At 42.6% G+C, this 27,042-nt stretch overlaps 1 protein-coding gene across 1 annotated transcript in view; it reads left to right on the top strand.

Annotated features, from left to right (window-relative positions):
- Positions 1-27,042, top strand: part of LOC126481984 (nephrin-like) — a 460,432-nt gene that overhangs the window by 19,195 nt on the left and 414,195 nt on the right. Inside the window, exon 3 of the mRNA XM_050105949.1 lies at positions 17,998-18,149. Within this exon, the coding sequence (XP_049961906.1) occupies positions 17,998-18,149 (152 nt within the window). The remainder of the gene's footprint in view (positions 1-17,997; positions 18,150-27,042) is intronic.

Below are 27,042 nucleotides of genomic sequence, written 5' to 3'. Positions count from 1 at the left end.
TATATAGGTGTTGGTTTTTTCTGCATGCTGGGCGAGATTGGAATATTAAAGATTTATTGTGAAGATGGTTCTATGAGATCTCTACCCGGCGCATGTGAATTGCAGAGTATCCTTGTGGATGTGGATGTAGATGTACATGTAGAGTATGCCTCAAAAACCGACGACGAATATGATGCGATGACTGCTTATGCCACCCGGGGGGATATAGGATGTAATGTAATGATAATAGCTTCAGAGTTCTCTGCCAAGAGACAGCTTAGTGGCGTAGCTACCATCGCGCAATACGTATCTCCAATTTAATAGGGAATGCTCACAGCATGAAGGCTCAGTTTGGAGGAAACGTGTAAAGCAAGTAGGCAGCCACGTCAAGGAGACGCACTCATGCTTCCTCCATTGAACCGAGCGACATTCAATGTGGGCAAAGTATTGCCTTACGAATGGTGCGATGGTCCTTTCGGAGAACTGCCGCACAAGCCGGACGTGCTGTGTCAGTTGTGCAGCAGTGGTGAACATTCTAACATCCATAGACGAGGTTCTGGACATCCATGGTGCACAGACGTCAGGATCATCGTACTGTAAGGGCAGCAAATGCAGATCGTACAGCCACGGAAGGACCGATAATAGGGCTTGTGAGCAGCACAGACGCAGCCGGCATCGTTTTCTGTAAGGGCTTCAATGGCAGATAGTACTGCTACGACAACACAGATAACAGGGCTTTTGAGACCGGACACCTCAAGACGAATGATTGCGAACTGATTATTAGCATAATTACTACGGGTACACACACCTTTATCCCATCATCCACTCACGCCACACCATTTACGTGCACGGCTCGACTGGTGCCGCCAAAGGATCACATGGAAGATGAAATGACGCACCGTGGTCTTCAGAGGTGAAAGCACATTCTGCCTGCACGCAAATGATAGTTGTTTCCAAGTACGACGTAGACTTGACGATCGCTGTTTGGTAGAGTGCATTCGTCCTAGAAGCAATGTCCCCATCCCTTTCAGTTAGCCGGCCGAAGTGGCCGTGCAGTTAAAGGCGCTGCAGTCTGGAACCGCAAGACTGCTACGGTCGCAGGTTCGAATCCTGCCTCGGGCATGGATGTTTGTGATGTCCTTAGGTTAGTTCGGTTTAACTAGTTCTAAGTTCTAGGGGACTAATGACCTCAGCAGTTGAGTCCCATAGTGCTCAGAGCCATTTGAACCTTTCAGTCAGGGTTACGACAAGCAACAGCTCTCGATCACCTTTGGTGTTTCTAGAGGGGACCCTAACAAGCGCTCTGTACCTGCAGAATGATTTTACACCCGTTCTTTTTGTTTTCCTGTAAAAGGAACGCGATGTATTGTTCCAGCAGGATAATGCTCGCCCATGCACTGCCTGTGAATCTGAAAAATCTGTAAGATTCGCTGGATACCAAAGTCAGAACCTGCATTTCCACCCGTGGAGACTACGCTACGAACTATTATTGGTGTTTCAGCATGGGTCGATACCTGGTACCACAAGGCCGCTACTTCTGATGTTGATTTGTAACATATTCGTAACATATTCAATTCTTTTACTCCATATGCACGGCTGCCACAATAAATCTTGAGTGAATTGGAAATCTTTAAAAGGGTGTATTAATTTTTTCCAGCAGTGTGTTACCGATAGACAAATAGTGGTATAATGGATATTTACAAAAAACATACTTCCTAAACTCTCCTATGCTTAAAGAAAGTGTCTGTTCACTTGAGTACATGTGCCCTAAACGTATATACAGACAGCAAAGGGAAGACAGAGTTCCTGCGTTCTTTCGAGTACTGTCACATTTACGTTTGATGTTTGTGATGCTTGTGATCTGCTGTGTTATCCTGTAGGCACTGGCAAATGTTATATCTTCGTTGCCAGTATATAGAATATCTGTTTGTACGTTTCTGTAAAGAATTCCGGCTGGCTGCATGCACTGTGCTAGGTCCGTGACATGCATTGCAAGTGTCACATGATTCAGTATCCTAATATTCAGTGATCATATAAAATTAGGTGATTTGTGTTCAGCGGCAGTGGTGGCAGTAAAACAACTCGACATACAAATTAATCACAGCGTTCGCATGTCGCTACTGAGACTGAGCAGTGTAGTCGCCACTAAGAACTCAGATGAGTGTACGAATAGTTTCGAACAATATGCAGAATGTGTCAAAATGAATGATAAGATGTATTGTAGGTTGATGTTCTCCTTATTTGCAATGGTGTACAGTACTACACCTGCAGGAAGAGGGCAGTTGAAAGACATCCATCAGCATTTACCGAATATCACAACCGCCACTCACATGTGTTGGGACTCCCGATACCGAGCTTGAAGGTGCCTTTGATATTACAAGATGCCTTCCAGGATAACCTGTGTTGTGTTGACTCTCACAGTCCCAGTCACACATCAGTCTGGGAAGCTATCACACACATGTGCTTGGCACCTGTGGTATCTGATACATGCAGACACACGCCTTTTAGGAGTGCCCGGTGAGTACAGTATTGTGCTTCCGTGCGAAGAGAGAAAAACATCATTCCATAGCCTGCATCTGGAGAAGCCATGTCCATATATTTTGATATATTCTGCATTGTACTAAAGAGAATCCAGGCATTAACATGAGTCAATTGATGATTATAATGCCTAATTTTATTCAGTGTCTGTGTCTCCACAATACAACACCCCTGAGACATGCATCCATGACTGAACGAAGAGACATTCTCACTGACGATTAGAGCTGTAGAAGTATTACGAAATAATTTAATATTCTGCAACTATGCACTGAAGTCGGCTGTTTGTGACGCATGAAAATTTTGGCCCTACCAACACTTCTCGCATACCAGGAGCGGTCGCCTTAGCTACTCTGGCTATCCAAGGACGCCTCTTGATTAATACAAACTTCCATGTATTTCAGCCATTATGCTCGCAAAATTCATGATTCGTACACATGCAGACAAGTATTATATCGTCAGCTTAACACACCCAGAAATGGGTACGCCACTTACGGTTACAATGTCTCTGTTTATTCAGTATCTTCCGTATCTATTCAAAATCTGTATCCTTCAGTTATGCAAGCGTGCGAGTTTACTATTAAATTATACTCACACCGTAATGTCAAAGTAGCTTGCGTTAATATTCGCCGTCATTTTGTGGACTAATACAATAGACTGTAATGTCAACGTACCTTAGATCAATATTTACAACTATTTTCTGATGCTGTTGTTATTGGCCATCTCACTACATTATGCAGACGTCGATTCATAACTGAAATAATAATGAAATTAATTTGTTAACATGTACCAGCATCCCACAGCAGGGTTCTGGCAGCACTTAACTCAGGCCGGACTATTAAAATGCTTGTACCTGAGGTCAAGCATGCAGCTAAATCACCTCACTACGTGGGTGTTTATAACATATAAACGAAGTGGGCATACAAACAGGCGTGAAACTTATATTTTTCAGATATCTGAATACTGATCACGGACATCAAAAACGCTGCAAATAGAATAGGTTTTGCTTCTCTGAGCAATGGTGTAGTTAAGTTTACACTTTCAGTTGTACAAATACTAAAAAAGACTGAAGTGGGGCGCAATGTAAAATCTCCTTCTGTGTAACTTACGTTTACTGACTGGGGTAGAAAAGTTGTTGGCTGCTTCGTGAGAGAAAAATGATTTAATAATTTTGAAAAATCCGATACACCCGCTATTAGAGGATGATTATCGTTGGATTCGTTAGTCACACTACACAAAAGGGATTTACATTGGCGAGAGAGATAAGAAGGGGTTACTTCCTAGAACCATATCTCACGATTGTGGTTAGTTTTACGAAAAAAAAGCTATCTCGCTTTATATCGGTATGGAGGAAGCCCGCAGTTTCTCTAATGAGCTGCCCTGGAGAAAACTACAATTGCTTTTGTTGTGAGGGTGAAATCGGGAAGTTGAAGACTGCAAGCTCTTAAAAATGGTGAGAATACTCAATTTTTAAATTACTATTAAAATTGTGTACACAGATTTTTTCACTTGAATGCTTATTATTAATTGGTGGACAGATATGCTCGCATCTGTCCAAGCTCTATTCAACACTAAAAAATTGAGGATACCAGAATGTGACAAAACAAGTTCAACCTTAACATATGTACTGTTCTTCTACAGAGATCAGAATATTCCACCTGTCACCGAAATTATTTATTGTAAGTCTTCATTAGACAGCATCTTCAAGTCAATTACGACTGATAACTCATTAGATAAACTGTCAAACAGCGATACTGACATGGTCAGGTATCAATTCGTCCTTTCTGATTCAGCATTTGATGGATACGCCACAGAAGCCACACATTGCATACACCAAGTGTAGTCTTATTTGGATTCATCAGCGGCTGTCACAAGTGGCCACTGGTGCTGCAATTTTCATTTGGTCTTGACCCGTGACCGTATGGTCCTTCGCTTGATGTACGTCGGCTCGCGTCGCGTCCTGTCCGTACATTTCATAAGCGGCGATTGCGATGTCGTGCATTCATTCACGCACTGCTCTGTGAAATCGCCAGCCCAGATTGTCCGCTGGGAGCCCAGACCGTTCTCTTGTTACCAGCGGGAAAATTCCTGCTCGACGGCCAGACAAGAGACTCCACCACTGGAGCACAGTACGTCTGAAAAAGGCCAAGAATTAGCCACGCCTGCAAACGGCTCATATCTCGCCGCGCACGCCCTCTATGACATCGCACACGAAGCCGTTGCTTGATAACTGTCAAAGAGCGTAACCACGTGCAGTATCGATAGAAGCCAACTTGGCTTATTAGTAATTTTACTGCCAACCTTATACACAGTTCTGGATAAGTGTGACCCGCACTTTAGTGTTAACGGAACCACTTTTTGTTTTGAAAAGGCTATGAAAAACTGTTACATTGCAGCTTTGTATTTGCACTCACCAGTATAATGGAAGCCTATTGTAATAGAGGCGAAATGGTAGAAATGGTCTTCTGTTACGGTCTGATAAATGGAATCATACGGCGGGCTTGCGTCCTGTACTTTGAAAAATATCCAAAACGCGAAGCATCAGCAGCACAAGTATTCAACAATCTTTTCCAATGATTAGAAGCCTCCGGCTCCGTAGCTCCAACGACGACGGATCGTAGCAGACCGCTCACCTTTCGTACTCCTCTTGTGGAGGATTATTACAGCAATTGGAGAAAGATCCTGGAACTAGACAACGTAGAGTTTCAGCACTACTAGTATCTCGATTTTTCATCCCGTTGTCTAAGCGATTCTGGATCAACAGCGTATTCAAGCAGTTCGTTCACAAAAACATGGCCACCAGAATGCAAATCTGCCAAAATCTGTGGCAGAGGTGTAGGAGGAAACTTACTTCTCACTACAGGATACTGTTAACAGACGAGGCTGATATAATTTGAGATGAGAATGTCTATTTTCAGAAACAACATCTGTGCGATAATGCAAAACCACATGCAGTTGGAAGATCAGTGCCGATGTTCAGTTGATGTAAGGGTGGGAATTATTGGTGACAGACTGAAAGGATATTACAAGCAACCAAACAGGTTGACTGCTTCAGGGTCTCTCTAGTTCCTATCAAACATTCCAATAAGGGCTAGAAATATGATTCACGCGTGATTCAGCAGTATTCGATTTCCACCGAAATGTCCAAGACCTCACACGGACATTTAGTGTGCAACAGACTGGATGGGAAGGTGCAGTGCGTTAGCCAACTCGTTCCTCAATCTTAATCTATTGGAATTTCGGTTGTGGGGATACGTGAATCTTTGGTGTACGCAAGCTTCATTAACAGAACGGTCCCTTACTACGAACGGACACCGTGTTGAGCACTTCCTTTAGTGATGACTCACAAATGCAGGTCGTATGTAAATGCAAGCACAATACATTTGAAGCTCTGCTGTTTCACAGTAACCGGAAATGTGTTCTTCGTTTCTTTAGTGCATTCTGTAAGTCTGTAGCAACACCAAAGAGCCTGCCGTAGATGTGGTTCACTGTAGCAAAGATGAACAAGTGGCTATAGCTCTTAAGCTATGCATATTAGACCGCAAGTTCACTGGATTTTTATGTCGTGTTTTGATCCACACTACCACCTGTCAACATTTGAATTTGTTTTAATGTTTCACAAGGGCTACCGATAAAATATCACCTCATGTAGAGACATTTCCTGATTTTAGTTATAAAAGTGATGCGTAGTATCCGTCGGCTCAAACTCCAGAAATAGCATTTCATTTCGTTTTCTGCCCCGTATGTTATCTTTGTAACAATACTCCACTTAAAATATATGAACATACAGTGAAAATTCGCTCCTTGTGTTGTTCGGTAGCAAACTTGTTTCAGTCACTCGTGATATTTGCTGTTGACGACATTAATAACCTTGTTACATTTACCCTCAAACTAGTATTCATTATTATTCAGTGCTTTACCGCGTTCGTTTCTCCGACAGTGTTACTTGGACGTTAACAATGAAACACAGCAGTAGGAGTCATTCCACATTATATGCTTTTTCAGTGTTGTGAAGATATTTCCACATAAGTAGAGGTTACTGGGGTAACAAACCGAATAAGTCACAGTAACACTATTACTCTGTAATGAACCGAAACTCAGGCCTATCATTGCTGTATTACAGATACACACGCTATCTCCACTTCCGAAAATACGTTGGGAGGTACTGTCTAGTTCCATCACCTGTCTGTTACCATATCCTGAAATTTGCTCCCTTGCCTAATATTAAATGTAGATAGGGCGAGGGGCACTAAATCTCTCATCTCAACTTACTTTTCACTCGTTAAAGATACATGTAAGCTGTTTTCAGCTAGACGAACAATGACGAGGTGTACAAAAGGTACAGCATATGTAAATCTAATAAAAAAATAGGATTTTCAATTAAAATGATGTATTTTTCGCATGATATTATAATAGTTTTCTCACTAAACCACTCATTGTGGGTATCAGAGTCTTTCACGGATATCTGTCCAAGTAATGAACGTTGTGCTAGTCAGATAAAGGTTAACTGTCTCATATCCATGTCTGTTCGTGAGTTTCCAATGACATGAAATTCTCTTTGGTACTAAACATGTTGAAACCTTCGTAAGTCTGAAGAAAGAGCATGACACTGCCTCTTACCACGGCGACGCAAGCTTCCTTGGAGCCGGCCGGTGTGGCCGAGCGGTTCTAGGCGCTTCAGTCCGGAACTGCGCTGCTGCTACATTCGCAGGTTCTAATCCTGCCTCGGGCATTGATGTTTGTGATGTCCTTAGGTTAGTTAGGTTTAAGTAGTTCTAAGTCTATGGGACTCATGACCTCAGATGTTAAGTCCCATAGTGCTTAGAGCCATTTGAACCATTTGATTCCTTGGATAGTACCGTAAACTTCCAGGTGGCGGCCCACTCACCGGTAGCAACAACAGCACAGAAACCACTGTATTAAATGTAATTTTACTCCCATGATTTCATATAGTTAATACGTAGAAATTTCACAAACATCTGTTTCACAGATGCCTGTGTGTAAGAATTCTAGTAACCTTGAGGAAAAGTAACGAAGTTTCGTACGAAGAAACATTTGTGCCATAAAAATAAAAGTGACACATTACTGTACGATGTTTGAGAAGAAGCTGTTGTGTATTGTTATAAAGCAGGATAATACTGGAATCGAAATGTGCTTAACTTGGCGTGTGTGACGCCTGCATACCTATCATTAAATTGTACGTTAGTCTGTTTGTTGGCCTCTAGTATTGCGTTAAGGTATATTACGTTTCGCTGTTAGGCCAGCATATTATTGATAAATGCTACCAATCAGCTTTTGTCAGTTGATCGAATTACAGCTTCAGAAAACGCAATCACGTTTCGCCAAAACTGCAGGGTACGCCGCTGTTGCTGAACACCCTCCAGATAAGTAAGATACTTCCCAGCTGAAATTGGTGCGATATTAACTGCGGCAGTACTGAAATTACGTGACACTCAGTAAAATAATTACTGTGCGCCGCAGTTTCCGAAGAAGCATCGCAAACGCTGGAAATTTATTACTGAATCAGTTTAATCGTACATGTAATTTTACCACTAGGAGCGGCATTGCTTCTATTTAATAGCGGATCAAAGCTGTTGCGGAGTTCATTTTGTGACTGATGCATAGGCGTGTTGTATTATTAGAACCGAATGTTGGCCACATATTTGAATGATGTTCGCCAACCAAAAAAGGGTAACGAGGATCCTGTGCTGACACGTAGTTCACGTTCTTTTCAAAACCCTGATTGTAATGTGGTCGCCACAATTATTTGAACAGCAAACGGGATAAGAGTTTCTCGATATCTGCCCCCCTTCTTGCAGCGGTGTGCCATAGGTCTCTAGAAGAGCGTAGCGTTCCAAAGGATGGGAAAAGGGCACAGGTCACCCTCGTTTTCAAGAAGGGACGTCGAACAGATGTGCAGAACTATAGACCTATATCTCTAACGTCGATCAGTTGTAGAATTTTGGAACACGTATGATGTTCGAGTATAATGACTTTTCTGGAGACTAGGAATCAGCATGTGTTTCGAAAACGACGATCGTGTGAAACCCAGCTCGCGCTAATCGTCCAGGAGACTCAATGGGCCATGGACCCGGGTTCTCAGGTAGATGCCGTGTTTCTTGACTTCCGCAAGGCGTTCGGTACGGTTCCCCACAGTCGCTTAATGAACAAAGTAAGAGCATATGGACTATGAGACCAATTGTGTGATTGGATTGAAGAGTTCCTAGATAACAGAACGCAGCATGTCATTCTCAATGGAGAGATCTCTCCGGCGTAGGAGTGATTTCAGGTGTGCCGCAGGGAAGTGTCGTAGGACCGTTGCTATTCACAATATATATCAATGACCTTGTGGATGACATCGGAAGTTCACTGAGGCTTTTTGCAGATGATGCTGTGGTATATCGAGAGGTTGTAACAATGGAAAATTGTACTGAAATGCAGGAGGATCTGCAGCGAATTGACGCATGGTGCAGGGAATGGCAATTGAATCTTAATGTAGACAAGTGTAATGTGCTGCGAATACATAGAAAGGTAGTTACCTTATCATTTAACTACAAAGTAGCAGGTCAGCAACTGAAAGCAGTTAATTCCATAAATTATATGGGAGTACGCATTAGGAGTGATTTAAAATGGAATGATCAGATAAAGTTGATCGTCGGTAAAGCAGATGCCAGACTGAGATTGCCGGCCGCGGTGGTCTAGCGGTTCTAGGCGCTCAGTCCGGAACCGCGCGACTGCAACGGTCGCAGGTTCGAATCCTGCCTCGAGCATGTATGTGTAGGTTAGTTAGGTTTAAGTAGTTCTAAGTTCTAGGGGACTGATGACCATAGATAAGTCCCATGGTGCTCAGAGCCATTGAGACTGAGATTCATTGGAAGAATCCTAAGGAAATGCAATCCGAAAACAAAGGAAGTAGGTTACAGTACTCTTGTTCGCCCACTGCTTGAATACTGCTCAGCAGTGTGGGATCCGTACCAGATAGGGTTGATGGAAGAGATAGAGAAGATCCAACGGAAAGCAGCGCGCTTCGTTACAGGATCATTTAATAATCGTGAAAGCGTTACGGAGGTGATAGATAAATTCCAGTGGAAGACTCTGCAGGAGAGACGCTCAGTAGCTCGGTGCGGGCTTTTGTTCACCGAGGAGTCAAGCAGTATATTGCTCCCTCCTACGTATGTCTCGCTAAGAGACCATGAGGATAAAATCAGAGAGATTAGAGCCCACACAGAGGCATTCCGACAATCCTTCTTTCCACGAACAACACGAGACTGGAATAGACGGGAGAACCGATAGAGGTACTCAACGTACCCTCCGCCACACACCGTCAGGTGGCTTGCGGAGTATGGATGTAGATGTAGAACTCGAATTTTGCCAGCAATATTTCGTAGGTTATTTAGGGATATTTTTTGAGTATTGTGGTGTAAAGGGCACTTGATCTCCGGTCGCCCGTTACAATACGCCCTAATGTAAATAGTTTACCACCGGCTGCTTCTCCCATTTGCGTAGTAATTACAACAAAAAACATTTATAAACATATATTAGGCCTACTGAAACAGTAATAAGAAGCTGTTTCTTTTTCTACGCTGTTCGGACCAAGCAGATTGTTAAATAGCTTTCTTTGGTTTAGTTCACAAATTTGCAATACCTTCTAAGCTTTTCACGCTCAGTAAGACTATAGAAGAATAGTCATCTGCAAATGAACTTCTGACTATAAATCTATTCTCGTAGTTGCATTCGGAGAATAGTCTGCCTGGCTGGCTTGGGCGATGATGAGTCAGTGGATCAATGAGAACAGTTTCTTCTGTAGATAGCGATTATGATTTACCCAATTTGTTACAGCAGTTACCTTTCTTACTGTGAAAATATTTTCACAACAGCAAAAAAGACCGCAACATGGAATACCCGAGAGTTCTTGTGGTGATATTTCCATAGAAACGTTCGTCCCCTAACACATATATCTTTATTTCTAACAGAGAAGTCAAACATCAGTTTTCATGACGTAGCTTTAAAAATGTTTTAATGCAACGAAATATTTTCATAAAGTTTTCTTATCCCCAGTTTTCTTACAGTTCATCTAACGAAGAACATCTTGTTCTCAGTCTTGCACTGAGTGATGCACTGTTCTGTCTCAGGATTATTCTACGTTAAAGGTGTTGACAAACACGAACTGTCGAAGAGCTGACCGATGTGCGCTTCGTGTGTGGTTCGACTAAGTGCAGTGGAAGAGCAGCGCAACGAAGCTTACGCTGAGGAGTTTCCGCAGTGACGTCACAATAGTTTAGCGTGTACTTGGGCTTATACGAGTATCCAAACGTGTTCAAATGGTTCAAATGGCTCTGAGCACTATGGGACTTAACATCTGAGGTCATCAGTCCCCTAGAACTTAGAACTACTTAAACCTAACTAACCCAAGGACATCACACACATCCATTCCCGAGGCAGGATTCGAACCTGCGACCGTAGCAGTCGCGCGGTTCTGGACTGAGCGCGTTAGAACCGCTAGACCACCGCCTTGATGAAGACATATTACAGTGAGATCAGACAGTCGGAGAAGGTTGTAGGGCTGTTGCAGAGTATGTTGTGTTCAGAAGCAAATGTTAGAAAACAAACCGGGTAGTAAGCAACGAAGTTATCCAATCAACTATTCAGCCATTGCCCGCGAAAATTCAAGCGGAATGACATACGGCGCCACAAAACGTGTTCTTCATTCATTTTCCTTAAATTGAAAGAAGAGCGATACGAAAATAGGACATGAGTCGGTAAGGATCGATCCCGAGCCACATGCTGAGCAGTCTCTTGCGCTATAACCTTTGCTTTGAGAACAGCTGACACTAAGTGTATCTGTCATGCCACTTGAATTTGCGTATCCATCGACCTGATTGTCTAATTTAGAAGCTAAATATCTCGGAACGCAAAGAATTTTTTCTTAAAAATTACAAGCCTCTCAAGCTGTTTCTGATCAGTCTATGTGTCTCGAGGTGCTGCTTCAACCAATTTATACCAGATAATATGGCTTTTTAATTACGTACGTAACTAACTTTTTTTTTGCTTTTAGAAGCCTATAGATCGACTTCTCCCTAAGTGGAATAATGGACCATTTTTCAGAAATATTGGAAAGAGATTTCGAGGATGACTTAAACATTACTTGTGTGGAACTTTATCAAACAGAAGAGTGATAAAGCACCGCTAAATACTATCCCGCCTTCAGTTGCAGATGCCCCTCAAACGCGAGTCCAATGATACCCAATGTAAGCAGACATGTAACTCTAATACGCTTCATGTGTAAGTCTTTGTTCTAGAAACTAATCAGTCACTTCTGCTGTTGTAGCAATCTTACATCATCAATGGAGGGTGAACGTATGACAATGTTAGGCGATCGCCAGGAAAATCGACAAACAAACGCTGGCCTAAACATGAGACAGAAACCAATGGGCAATACGTTTACTCGTGAAATTATTTAGACTCGAATATGACAAACTGTCAGGGCAGCGGGCGACTGTACACTGAAGACTTCCTCATGTTGTCTAGCCAACGAAACCGGTTTTTGCAAACATTATAAATGAATTCAAGTAGTAAAAAGCGTTACGAATAAAATCCTCCAACGAAGCAAAACGGAATATTATCCTATACGTGCATCTAACATTTCAACAACACTAACACACAATCCGCAAGCCACTTGTGCGACATGGATCAACCATAGCAGTGAAATGCGATTGCTACAGGCTAAAGCACTTTATTTAACAGTTTAACGGCAGTGACTTCAAAACTGGCTGCTGTGCTCCTAATGGTGTTCACTAAAACTGCAAAGTTTCCATGTATATTTTACTTATTGATAAATTACAAATCCCGGGCAGATCAATCTTCGCAATACGTATTCCTGGTCAGTAGCTTCTAGCAAATAAATCATTGACACATGACATATGGAATATATCATTCAAATTAGTTTGTACCTCTTGTTACAAAACTTTTGCAAAGATAGATAAGTGGAATGTTAGAAAGTAAAGTAAAGGGAAACCGAGGACATTAAAACTTCAAGAAAATGAGTGGAAGCACATAGATGCCCATAAATCTGTAAATACATTCACACGCTGCATTCTCATGAAGGTAGATGCCTTAGTATGACGAAGTTACAAATATTCCCATATTACACAGCTGTCTGGCGTGTACATATTATATCATGTAATGTGTTAATTGAAGAACAGGTTGTAAAATATGGGTGTCATGCAGGCGTCGTGCCACAAAAAAGTCAAATAATGCAAATACATCCATATGTGTGAACTATTAAATACAATCTTGGAAATGGGTTAAATATGTTGGATTCGATTCCCCCCTCTTGTGACTAGTGTGGTGTTTGTTAATGACACGGGCAGGAAGTATGAACTTAGTTTGATGGGCTTTCATCCTATCCGTGACATAGCGGTAAGATAATTTGAGTCAGTACAATGAGAAGTGGCAAATGGGAAGAAAAAGAAAGCAAACTGTTTATTATTCCAAAATCATTCGCCATAACTGTTTATATATTTATCTCACCGTGAGGCAAGCCGGTCAGTTCTATCACGAGAAAATGTTTGCGGTGTCCTACGGGACCATGTTGTTATCCAGGTGTGGACCTCTTCCGAGCAGTTCGACGGCCATGTAAACCTGCCCAAGGGTGTTTCGAGTACGCTACCGGAGTTTCTCCGGGAAGCGATAATATATCCTCCATACCGTCCAGATCTCTCATCATGCTGTTTTCATAATACTGCAGTCCTGGAGAAAGATAATCGTCGCCGTCGATTTGCTTTGGACAAAGAGGTGCAAACCTGGATACAGCCATTGTTCCACAGACAACTACAACCATTTCTCCTTGAAGGCAATGATAGTTTTGTTGATAATTCTTCTGGATTATATGGCCGTGGTCCATGGAATACTTCTATTCCTAACGTTTCGTCCAATACTACGTTGGACATCCTCAGAGTCCTGCCGACCATGGACCACGGCCATATAACCCGGAAGAATTATCAACAACAGTACCATCCGGTCGTGAAAGCCTTCATAGTATGAATAATAGTCTTGTTTCACACGTGGAAAAATATTTTAAAGCCTGTAGTGATTACTTTTCAAACAATAAACAGTTTACATACTTTTTACGGTTCCGTGCTTTAGCTGCTAAAAACGGAACCCTATCAGGATCGCTTTGTGTCCGGCTGTCTGTCTGACTGTTAAAACCCTTTTGTCAAGAATGGGTGGACATATCATGTTGAAATTTATGTCACATACTAAGGTCCACTTGCGGTATAAAACTATGTAAGCTTCTAAGTCAATGCAGTCTAAAGGTATGGATATTTACGACACATTTTTTGACACTCGAAAATTTACTCCTCAAAATGTATAGTTTACTTCCCGTTGGCCTAGAATCAGGAAATTTCGTAAAAAGAAAAGTTTGACAGTACAAAGACAGGATAAAATTCGAAAACTGTAGATCCGTAACAATCACCACGGGAAAAAATATCTTCTTGTCATTTCTTATCTGATTCTGTGTCTATTCGTCCGTCTATTGAGGCCTATTTTTGTCAGGAACGGGTAGACTTATCATGTAGAATTTTACGTCACACACGAAAGACTATAGGTTCTCAGTGGTGTAGTAAATGTAAGCGTCTGAGTCGATGCAACCAGAAGCTACGGCCAATTAGGTCACATAGAGAAACAATTAAAATCGCTCAAAAGAAGAAAGGCCTCTGGACCTGATGGGATACCAGTTCAATTTTTCACAGAGTACGCGAAGGAATTTGCCCCCCTACTTGCAGCGGTGTACCGTAGGTCTCCAGAAGAGCGTAGCGTTCCAAAGGATTGGAAAAGGGCACAGGTCATCCCCGTTATCAAGAAGGGACGTCGAGCAGATGTGCAGAACTATAGACCTACATCTCTAACGTCGATCAGTTGTAGAATTTTGGAACACGTATTGTGTTCGAGTATAATGACTTTTCTGGAGACTATAAATCTACTCTGTAGGAATCAGCATGGGTTTCGAAAAAGACGGTCATGTGAAACCCAGCTCGCGCTATTCGTCCACGAGACTCAGAGGGCCATAGACACGGGTTCACAGGTAGATGCCGTGTTTCTTGACTTCCGCAGTCGTTTAATGAACAAAGTAAGAGCATATGGACTATCAGACCAATTGTGTGATTGGATTGAGGAGTTCCTAGATAACAGGACGCAGCATGTCATTCTCAATCGAGAGAAGTCTTCCGAAGTAAGAGTGAATTCAGGTGTGCCGCAGGGGAGTGTCATAGGACCGCTGCTATTCACAATATTCATAAATGACCTTGTAGATGACATCGGAAGTTCACTAAGGCTTTTTGCGGATGATGCTGTGGTGTATCGAGAGGTTGTAACAATGGAAAATTGTACTGAAATGCAGGACGATCTGCAGCGAATTGACGCATGGTGCAGGGAATGGCAATTGAATCTCAATGTAGACAAGTGTAATGTGCTGCGAATGCACAGAAAGATAGATCCTTTATCATTTAGCTACAAAATAGCAGGTCAGCAACTGGGCAGTTAATACCAAAAATTATCTGGGAGTACGCATTAGGAGTGATTTAAAATGGAATGATCATATAATGTTGATCGTCGGTAAAGCAGATGCCAGACTGAGATTCATTGGAAGAATCCAAAGGAAATGCAAACCGAAAACAAAGGAAGTAGGTTACAGTACGCTTGTTCGCCCACTGCTTGAATACTACTCAGCAGTGTGGGATCCGTACCAGATAGGGTTGATAGAAGATATAGAGAAGATCCAACGGAGAGCAGCGCGCTTCGTTACAGGATCATTTAGTAATCGCGAAAGCGTTACGGAGATGATAGATAAACTCCAGTGGAAGACTCTGCAGGAGAGACGCTCAGTAGCTCGGTACGGGCTTTTGTCAAAGTTTCGAGAACATACCTTCACCGAAGAGTCAAGCAGTATATTGCTCCCTCCTACGTATATGTCGCGAAGAGACCATGAGGATAAAATCAGAGAGATTAGAGCCCACACAGAGGCATACCGACAATCCTTCTTTCCACGAACAATACGAGACTGGAATAGAAGGGAGAACCGATAGAGGTACTCAAGGTACCCTCCGCCACACACCGTCAGGTGGCTTGCGGAGTATGGATGTAGATGTAGATGTAGATGTAGATATTTTGGTAGTGGTAAACTGACTCGTCAGAATCTACGGGGTACTTCCTATTAGACTAGAATCAACAAATTTGGTAATTAGAAAGGTTTCACAACAAAACCGAAGGCGACATCCGAAAACTGTACAATTATAACTTTATCACATGAAAAATTGATTCACATGAAAAATATTTCCATGGCATTTGTTATTCGACGTCGAACTTGAAATTAAAAGAATCAATAATTGTATGTTCAGGCTAACGGAGCACCAATGGTAAAAGTTAAACATCCACTTAACTGTCCGTATGAAGCGTTCCGGAATTTATCCGTCATCAGATATCCAGGAGCGATTACTGCACACAGGTGTTTCGTTTGAATTTGTATGTAAAACAAACATTCGCAGAATAGTTCGCAGAATAGTCCTAGAATGTTGAAACGCTATATCTACGTGCAGTAATCGCTCCTGGTCATCTGATATTTCATAAATTACTTGACTGATATTTAACCTATGAAAGCATCTCGAAAGCCTACTGTGGCTATAGAGAAACCGAGACTTGAAATGTGACATGAGACATCTTGATCTTTAACAAATCTCGTTGTCCTCCTCTTCGCCTCAGTTTTCATCACAGGTCAGTTTAGTTCCAGTTAATATGGTGCCATACTTCCATAAAATTGCCAGGAACACTTTCTTCTCCGTTCGGGAAGCTAAGTACAGTTGAAGCCTACCCTGTCCAGTGTCTTAAATGATTTGCATATTGAGAAACCTTTCGTCCGAGGGATGTAATTACGTAAATTGTGTGGCGATAAACAAAGAGAGACTAGACCACTTTCTCTTGGAAGATCAAGCAGTTGAAGCTAGTTTGTGTGACTCGAATGTAAATTCGACAACAAGAAGGACAGGTGATTTTTTTGAGGTATTAGGATACTTCAAAAAATTCTAAACCATTCTAGACGTAATTCATCCGTGATCTAGACCAGCTCTCTAGAGGCAATCCAATCTCGAACTTTTATTTTTTTTCCTCATCCTTGGGAAGATAAGCGATCCTAACTTGTTTGTTTCAGATGCAGACATGCAGGAGACTGCTGTAATTGTTTCTCCCCTTTCAGAAGACGTTGCTGCTTCTACTAGGTTTTCCCTCAAGTGCTGTTATTTTCGAATGACTTTTAGGATCATCCAACAAGCCAGTCAGCTTGCATTTATCAAAGATGTTATTAAGGAGAGAGTTAAACTGTGAAACGTGGGTCGCACACTGGACTCGCATTCGGGAGGACGACGGTTCAATCCCGCGTCCGGCCATCCTGATTTAGGTTTTCCGTGATTTCCCTAAATCACTCCAGGCAAATGCCGGGATGGTTCCTTTGAAAGGGCACGGCCGACTTCCTTCCTCTTCCTTCCCTAATCCGATGAGACCGATGACCTCGCTGTCTGGTCTCTTTCCCCAAAAAACAACTACAACAACAAACTGTGAAACTGTTACTTTATTGAGTGACATTTTTTGGAATGCGAGTAGATAACGTAGTAAAACTAGCAATAAGTCCTTTAACGCAGTCCTGCGCAGGTGGAGAAGTTTCTTTATCGAAGACGTGGTGTAACCCATTTAATTCTGCTCGTTGATAGGCGAATGACCTGAAATGTCTCATCGTTATACCAGAGGGACGGGATTCAATTGATTTAAGGTAGGCTACCAACTCGTCTTCTTGTTCTGCAGTGAATACGTTTCAAGTTTTCCATTTTATTTGTCAACTCTGTTGCCATCATTATCCTTAGCTTTACGAACGTATTTTCCCAATGTTGACTAGGAATGTTGAGATCCTAAGTTTTTAATAATCCTGTTTACAAGGTAAAATGGCTATAATTACCTTTTCCATTAATTTAACATCCCTTTGCTGTCCATCAGTTTTTCTAACGTAAGATCGCAGCAGCTGGAAAGCCAGTGGGAAAAAATAAAGAAAGTATATGGTTTGAAATATTAAAAAATAATCTGGCAGAACGGGACGCTATCTTTTTCTGCCCCCTTCTGTTTCTGGTAGCAATTTTTATTGGGCGTAATAACTGAAGGAGTCAAACGTATGATACAACTAGCGTATAACGAATGACATGCAGTATAGGATTATATGACATTTAAGAGTGCAAAAGTAACAATTAATGGCATGAATTCCGTTGAAGTTAAAGAAAATTTATTAAAACAAAACTGCAGATATAAATGACAACCGTTCACTTACAAGTCGCACTCCAGACTAAGTCAATATGGGTGCCACACCTTTACTTCCATTCAGAGACGTAGCTCTCAATCTATGTCGGTGTAAGACAGACAGGTGACGGCAAATCGCTCCTGTTGCAGTGAGACCGCTGTGGGCCAGCATCATGGGCGAGCGCATTCCCTTGTCGGCGGGCCGCCCGCACGACATCCAGTGCCGCAGTGCGGGATCGCGGCCGCCAGCCAACATCACATGGTGGATCGACAACGCCGGCATCGATGCCCTCACGCACAAGGTAGGCCCAGCTGGTGATCACTGTAGTTTGAGTAGAAACCACAAATAATGAATTACATTGTGTTTTGTCCACAACTTAAACCTGTAGGTTGTCTCACATATACCGGATGATCAAAAAGTCAGTATATATTTGAAAACTTAATAAACCATGGAATAATGTAGGTGGAGAGGTAAAAATTGACACACATGATTGGAATGTCCTGGGGTTTTATTAGGACAAAAAAAAGAAAAAACAATGTTCACAAAATGCCCGAGAAATGGCGCTGGGCAGCAAAACGTCAGTAACTGCTACCGTGACGGGTGAGAGGTAAGCCGATATGTTACAGAATCGCATCATCCCCAGCCTGGCTGATAAACACCTGCTGGAACGTACGATGTTTATGCAGGATGGTGGCGCTCCACCCCACATTGCTAGACACGTGAAAGATCTCCTGCGCGCGTCGTTTAGTGATGATCGTGTGCTCAGCCGCCACTTTCGTCATGCTTGGCCTCCCAGGTCCTCAGACCTCAGTCCGTGCGATTATTGGCTTGGGGGTTACCTGAAGTCGCAGGTGTATTGTTATCGACCGACATCTCTAGGGATGCTGAAAGACAACATCCGACGCCAATGCCTCACTATAACTCCGGACATGCTTTACAGTGCTGTTCACAACATTATTCCTTGATTACAGCTATTGTTGAGGAACGATGGTGGACATATTGAGCATTTCCTGTAAAGAACATAATCTTTGCTTTGTCTTACTTTGTTATGCTAATTATTGCTATTCTGATCAGATGAAGTACCATCTGTCGGACATTTTTGAACTTTTGTATTTTTTTGGTTCTAATAAAACTTCATGTCATTCCAAGCATGTGTGTCAATTTGTACTTCTATATCTACATTATTCCGTGAATTATTCAATTTTCAAATTTATACTGACTTTTTGATCACCCAGTATATTTCCTTCAACATTTTGTGTGCTTCTCTAGGATTATGATATTCACCTAGATCATCTCGAGCCTCAGATCGAACACCCCTTGTTGCAAGCAGTTGTTCACTATCACGTAAAACTGCAGTTTTAGTTTCTTGAGGTGGAATGGATTTGTACAGCAAGTGTGATCTTCTCATTCTGTCACTCAGTGACCAGTCAGATACCGAAAAGGAAGATAACAGAGAGCAGGCCGAAATACTGAATTCCATCATTATGAATATGGGAATAGCAGATACTGAGATAACCTGTAGCGGAATAGAAATCACAATCTCATAGTAGTGGAAAGACTTCAGTATCTGTAAGATTCTACAAAGATTATACGAAATAATTTACTCCCCATGTAGCAGCAATTTATCGCAGTTCGCTGGAGCAACGAAGGTTGCCTAGCACCTGCTTAGGCCATTCCCGTTGTCAAGAAAGGTAATAGAGCAGATGCAAATAATTATAGGCTTACATCGTTGACGTCAGTTTTTTGTAGAATTAGGAATATGTTTTATGCTCAAGAATAACGACACTTTTGGAGAACAAAGGTCTTCTCTATAAAAGTAAACAGTGTTTCCGCAAGCAGAGATCTTGCGAAACTCAGCTCGCTCTGCCGCTTTATTAAATATATAGTGCTGTAGACAACTTCTCTCATGATGGTGCCGTGTTCCTTCACTTCAGGAAGTCATCTGACAACGTCTCGCACTGATGTCTAGCGAAAAAATGCAGCTTACCAAGTATGGGACCAGAGTTCAGAACTTCCTTGCAGGTAGAACTCAACAAGTATGCCTTAGCGCCAATAAAATCTACATTTTTAAAGGTAATTCTCAGAGTACCCCAAGGAAGTGTTTTTGAACCGTTAACGTGTACAACGCGTATAAAATATATAGCAGAAAGAGACGGAAGCTCTTTAAGTCTGTTTTCAGATGATGTCGTTGTCGATAAGAAAGTAGCGATGGCATAGATTTGCAGAATTAAATGCAGGCTCTGGCAGTTAACCCTAGACGTAAATAAATGTGACGTATTGCGCATATATAGGAAAAGAAATCCACTACTGTACAACTACACTATTAACGACAGATTGCTGGAATATGAAGGAGTAACTATCCAGAGCGATCTTAGGCGGCCGTTGTGGCCGAGCGGTTCTAGGCGCTTCAGTCCGGAACCGAGCTGCTGCTACGGTTGCAGGTTCGAATCCTGCCACGGGCATGGATGTGTGTGACGTCCTTAGGTTAGTTAGGTTTAAGTAGTTCTAAGTCTAGGGGACTGAGACCCTCAGATGTTAAGTCCCACAGTGCTCAGAGCCATTTGAACATTTTGAGAGCGACCATAAGGGCAATCACCACAGTAAACAGTAATTAGGAAAAATAGACGTCACAGAGATTTGCAGGAAAGAGTAACAAGAACATGTAAACTCATCCACAAAAGAAATTGCTTAAAAGGCGCTTGTTCGACCGATTCTTGAATTATTGTTCTTGTTCATCAATGTGGGCTCCTTACCAGGTAGAATTGATAGGCGAGATAGAGAGAATCCAACGAAGAGCGGCGTGTTTCGTCACAGGATCGTGTAGTCGGCTAGAGAGCGTAAGAGAGACGTTCAACTACTCCCAGTGGCTGACGCTATAACAGAGAAGTTATGGATTTCGGAGTGATTGACTATTCAAATATCGAGAGAGAGTGTTTTCCAGGAAGAGTCTAACAATACTTCCCCCCGCATAGTTCTTGCGAAATGACCACTGTAAAACATTGGTGAAATTAGGGCTAACATGAAGGTATATCGACAATCACGCCACGTACACCCTGTTCGCGAGCGGAATATTGAAAAGCCAGCTGTAAGTCAAGAATCAGCCCGCCCGGTTAGCCATGCGACCTAACGCACGGATTTCCGGTGTGGGAAGGAGCGCCTGGTCCCCGGCACGAATCCGCTCGGTGGACTTGTATCGATGTCCGGTGAGCCGGCCAGACTCTCTATGGTTTTTAGACGGTTTCCCATCTGCCTCGGCGAATGTGGGCTGGATCCCCTTATTCCGCTTCAGGTACACTATGTCGGCAATTTGCTGCGCAAACAAGTTCAACACGTACGCGCACACCACCCTTACTCTACCAAGCAAACATAGGGGTTACACTCGTCTGGTGTTAGACGTTCCTGGGGGGGGGGGGGGGGGGTCCAACGGGGTCCGAACTGGACAATAGCCCTGGGTTCGGTGTCGAGCGGTGAAGTGGATTGCGGTGGTCGTCGTGGAGTTGTGGACCACTGCGGCTGCGGCGGGGACGGAGCCTCTCCGTCGTTTCTGGGTCCCCGGTTAACATACAATACAAGTTAACATTCAGTCTCCTAGCCAAAGGGTTATTTCCGAAAATAATTTTTTCTGACTGTCCCTCGACACGCATGTATTTGGTTGAGGACATCTTGTTGTACTCATGAGCGTCGCATCGTAAGCAATTACTTGCTAGACCGGTATTCAAGCTTGCAATGCTTCCATGACGTATACTGCGCTTGTACACATCAAGTGACCTTCCAGATAGGTTAAAAACGGCATGATGATTATAAATTACATAGATCTCTGCCAGCCGCCCGGAGTGGCCGAGCGGTTCTAGGCGCTACAGTCTCGAACCGCGAGACCGCTACGGTAGCAGGATCGAATCCTGCCTCTGGCATGGGTGTGTGTGATGTCTTTAGTTTAGTTGGGTTTAAGTAGTTCTAAGTTCTAGAGGACTGATGACCTCAGAAGTTATGTCCCATAGTGTTCAGAGCCATTTGATCTGTGCCATGCACACATCGTAATATTACAAGACAATAAAACGCAAGACGGAATAAGAATGATCATTTACTGGCTTTAAGTCTAGAGATGAAAAAGTCGTTCATACTTGGGAACGAGTTCACTGGTAATCGGTTGTTTTTTTTTGTGAATCGTTTATTTTACTCGTTCACCGAATAAGGTTTGAAGGATGGCGAAACGACCATTTGCTCCCACCTGGAACACAGGAATTTCAATCATTATACATTTCATACCCACTCGTGGAACTAATTCTGCAACACCTCATTAAAACTTCAACTGTGACGCGACATAGCTGATTGCGGTGAAATAATATAACGTAACGCACAGAAAACCGGCTGTGAGTACAGACTGATCGTAATTTCACACATTTGTTGAGCGCGTCTATTAGAATAGTTAAACATATAATAATTAGGCAGTAAGAAATAACAAATAAGCTAATGCAAGCAACAACTTCGGAACAACAGATGACGATTGGTGCTCGACAATGAGCAGTCTAGTACTCGGGGCAGATATTTTGTGCGCCACCTGAATCATTGAAATAATATAGTAGAAGATATCATGTTCTCTTTACAAAACATGACACCAGACACTCGATTATGGAGTGCGGGTTTCATTCGTTTCTACGTCGGTGTGCCTTCCATTACAATGAAGATGGTTTTACCTTAGACCGAAAATAGACGGAAAATGGCCACTCGTGTGTGCCGTACCGACTTTCTTTGCATGTCTAATAACAAAAGAACTTGCTTTTTTATAAGTAACTCTTCTGATGTTTGTAGAAATAATGAAGTAAGCTGATATGCCCGTTTCTTACCTGGAAAGATGTGTATATTACATACAACGTAATTCTTATGGAATTTACGTAATTATAAAATACATTTTAATTACTGGTCGTGGAAGCTGAATAGAATACGAAAAGAACCGGAAGCCCATAGTTCAAAAAAGGTTTGAAACAGATCTAGAATGGGCGAGCGCAGCGAATGAAACGAACAACTCGATACTGAACTGACGAGGAAAAGTCGGCAGTGGAACTGCGACGAGTGACCACGCGAAGAAGGACGAGGCCGACCGTTTCCCGTTCCCGGGGACTATAAGTAGAAAGCCGCGACCGAAGTGAACTATGAAAGACCGTTCCTTAGAATTCGTTCCTCGCTTCTTCCGTTCATGTTGGTGAACCGTTCCTTTGGACTCGTTAGTTCGCGAACGACCCATTCCTATTTCATTCCGCCGCTCCTGGTCTCGCGGTAGCGTTCTCGCTTGCCCAGCATGCGGGCCCGGGTTCCGATTCTCGGGGGGTTAGGGTTCTTCACCTGCCTCGAGACGACTGGGTGGTGATTTGTCGTTTTCATCATCATCATCATTCATCCCCAATACGGTCGGAGGAAGGTAACGGCAAACCATCTCTATTAGGACGTCGCCTAGTACGGCGGTGCGGGTCTCCCGCATCGTTCCCATACGCTCTGTAAAGAAGCGTGGGACTTCGTTTCCAGACGAGTTCATAAAAGCATTTCCTCTATTAGCTGCGTGTCACATGCAAGGTAACATGCCTGAACCACACTTAAGGGTTATATTAAGCACAACTGATACGATATGGACGCGATAGAAGTCGCCGATACCTGGACGTTTCCCATTCTCAATTGAACCGGCAATTCCACGGCAGGTTCGACATTTAAATTACGTTATGCAACAAAATATTCCATTCCCCACTAGCTGGGGGAGCTCTCGGTAACCCTCGTGCTACCTCTACTTCAGTGGTTCATTTCATTTTGTGTTCTTGCATTTGGTTCATTTCATTTTGTGTTCTTGCATTTTCTTTATTTTGTGATAAAATCACATTAACCACATATAATGGCTTTGCATTGTGTGTGTTTATTTATTTTTTGTTGCCTAATCGAGCAGGGTATCTTGATATCTTCTTCTGATATCGAATGAGCATAATGTATCCGTATGAATTAACAGGTTACTCAGGTAAATGCATATCCAGAGTCTATGTAATTAACTAAGGAAATGAGCATACGCCAGTTACGAATGTGAGAATCACTTCCCTTACTTTCAAATTACTTACATCACTTGTACAATATTCGGTATAAGTATTAACTTCCACATTAGAACATAAAACGTCCTGCTAATAACAACCTTTTGTAGACAGTCCGCTGTCTGACAACGGACAACATTATTATAAGTAAAACGCTGCAGTTAATTTGACGCTTTAGACTGCTGAGCGGGACTTGCAGATTCACATTTCCGTTGTTCGCTTTAACTTCGTTAACTGATTTTTTTATTTTAGTAACATGTTTCCTGTTTTCTTTCCTAACTAAAGTAGTGAGTAAGTCAAGTGTATAACACCGTAAGATGGGTGGTAGTGAGTAAGTATGTAGATACAATGGATGACTATGCGAGGAAAGTAATGTATTAACAAAAAATACGTAAATGTGAAGGGAAATGTTCCGAAATTGTTTTATAAATTATGAACGAGTACTATCACACGTAACAAGTTGTTGTCGGTTCTCAGGTCCATTAGAACATGTGTTGTACACTACAGTTCTACATACGCTCCTGCGTGACCGACCAAAAGACGTAAACGTTTAGAAATGTCACCAATTCATTTCTGTAGAATAGTGACAGGACAACTGTGATATCCTCTCCTGCAATTAGTCCAGAGAGCGTGGATTTGATCGGTACAACTGTCCTTTGGCCCTAGCGGAGAAGAAAAACTCACAAGGAGTTGAGGTCGGGACTTCTCGGAGTTGATTCGTGGGGCCCTCGCCGTCCTAACCAACGTCATGGAAAGTGCTCCTCCACCGAGTCAAGAACGATGCTGGTAAAATGAGGTGGTGTTCAGTCTTGCTAAAAACTGGATATCGACAATATTGCCTCATTGTGATATCAGTGTCCACACATAATTTTTCATCGTCGGGCGATACGAGTCCGTTTTCATGGTGTCTCGCAATATGAATGGACAAATGAGACGATCCGCGATTATACCGCACCAGACTGTAAATTCTGATCGACTTCGTGATTTTTCAGTAGTCGCTGCTGTACTTATTTTTGCCAAATGATAACCGTTATGTCTCTGGACGAATTCCCCATCTTGAAACACTATCTCTTCACTCCAAATAACGTTTTTGAACAAATCCGGCCAATCGTTATGCCGCGACAGCATAATTTACTCATATTCCATCCACCTGTCACAACCCTCTAACGATAACTCCTGAATACAGTGGAGTTCTCAGATCAGGTTCTTCTTTAACACAACACGCACCGTGAGCCTCCTGATTCCACTCTCACGAACTGCCTGTCTAGCTGATTTTACAGGACTGCGCGTGAAGATTTCCGCCACCACCGCTTTATTATCTGAAGATCGTGCCACCAAAGGTCGTCCTCTTCGTGGTTTACGCACAACTTGTTAGCTTGATATGACATTTCCTAATGGTTTCTGCATCAAGTGTGGCATGACGACCATGAACACTCCGCCATAATAGCAGAAAAATGGCAACAGTTCCCCACACTTGAAACAGTGAAGCGTCCTTGGGGCACTCCTGTGAAGTCAATTTTTAGTCATCTCGTCATTCACCGCAAGAAGATGCTACGGATCGTTCAGATATTCTCAGGGATTCTACAACGTAACGCTGTAACGTTCATAATAATAATCAATAATCACAAAAGTTACAGAGAGTTAAAATTACTGTAATACGTTCAGATTCAGTTGTTGATAGAATGACTGTTAAACAAGAGTAACTTCCTGCCAGAAATCACAACGTGGGAAACTACTGCGTAAGACAAACTTAGGTATCTAAAGAATTCAGTGAACAATATACGAGTTTTAACTTTGTGAATGGTTGATTTTTCGAAACATGATGAGAAATAAGTTGAGGTCATATAATATTTTTGCCTTATTAATGTGTACAGAGACCATTTACGAGGATACAGCTTTCTTCTGCGCCTCATTTCAATTTTGCAAAATGATGTATGCGATGGTCTCCCTCGACGTTCCCCGAGAAACACGTGTAGTGCATGCTCTGTGTGACTCGCTTTGCAGCCGCCCCTGGAGGCCCGCCCCCACATTTAGGGTCGAGGCCGGTGCCTTTCTGCCCGCCTGCGTACGCCGCCAGAACTCCGGCGGCGCTGTCTTTGCGAAACTGAACCGCTGGGGCAGGCGAGCGAAAGACGCACGGTGGCGTGGACAAGTCGTCTTTCACGGTCTCCTGTTCTTCGGAGAGCCCTCTATCTTCGCAGTTCACCCTACGGGACACCCTCGGAAAATAAAATGTAAATGATTTCATCCGTGACCGCTAAGACATTTGTAAAATGACCTAAGCAATTTAAATATGGGAGCGTGAAGAAATTTTATTGTAATCATTCTTGGTAATCTGATATAGTGCGAAGAATGAAAAGGTATTTGACAAACCCCTCAACGCTCGTCCATTTGTTTCCAAACGTGCGGGCATAGGAGTTCCTTTCCTTGAACTGATATTTCGGCCGTATAACTTTCGGGCATATTCTAAGATTCGTGACAGATTTAAGCTACAGATATTCCCGTTCGTTATTTCAAGTACGAGAGCTGAATTACTACACTTCAGTCCACGGTGTACACAAGGGTCGAATAATTTCTGGTTCTACACTGGATGCGTATTATGATGTCGATGTATCAATTTGAGCTGCACTAAAATAACTTCTCTGCATTGATATACCAAATATCGATGCATCAATATGAGCTGCACTATAATAACTTCTCTGCATTGATATACCAACATCAACCGAGCTTCTAATCATTCAGTATTTTGCTGCCTAACTGTATATCCAGCACATACGCATCACCGAAAAAATAATACAACCATTCAGAGGTTTCCAATTCACTCATAATTTATTGTTGCAGCAGTGCATAAGGAGTACGCAAGATAATTGCAGTTTAATAGCACAAACGGTTCTGAGGTACCAGGTACAGACCCATGCTGAAACACAATTGTTAGTACGCAATATAGTCTTCACAGGTAGCACTGCAGGTGCTGATTCTGGCATCTGGTTGACCGTACAGATGGTGAATACCGTACTGCAATATGTTATGCCGCGCCTGCTCTACTAGTTCACGCAGTTCTGTAAGAACTGTTGGTAGCCGAGTTACACGAGTCACTTCCCATCCCATCATATCCTACACAACCTCGAT

The sequence above is a fragment of the Schistocerca serialis genome, chromosome 5 (assembly GCF_023864345.2).
Source record: "Schistocerca serialis cubense isolate TAMUIC-IGC-003099 chromosome 5, iqSchSeri2.2, whole genome shotgun sequence".
In the NCBI taxonomy this organism is placed as follows: Eukaryota; Metazoa; Arthropoda; class Insecta; order Orthoptera; family Acrididae; genus Schistocerca; species Schistocerca serialis.
This window is presented reverse-complemented; position numbering and strand designations above follow the sequence as displayed.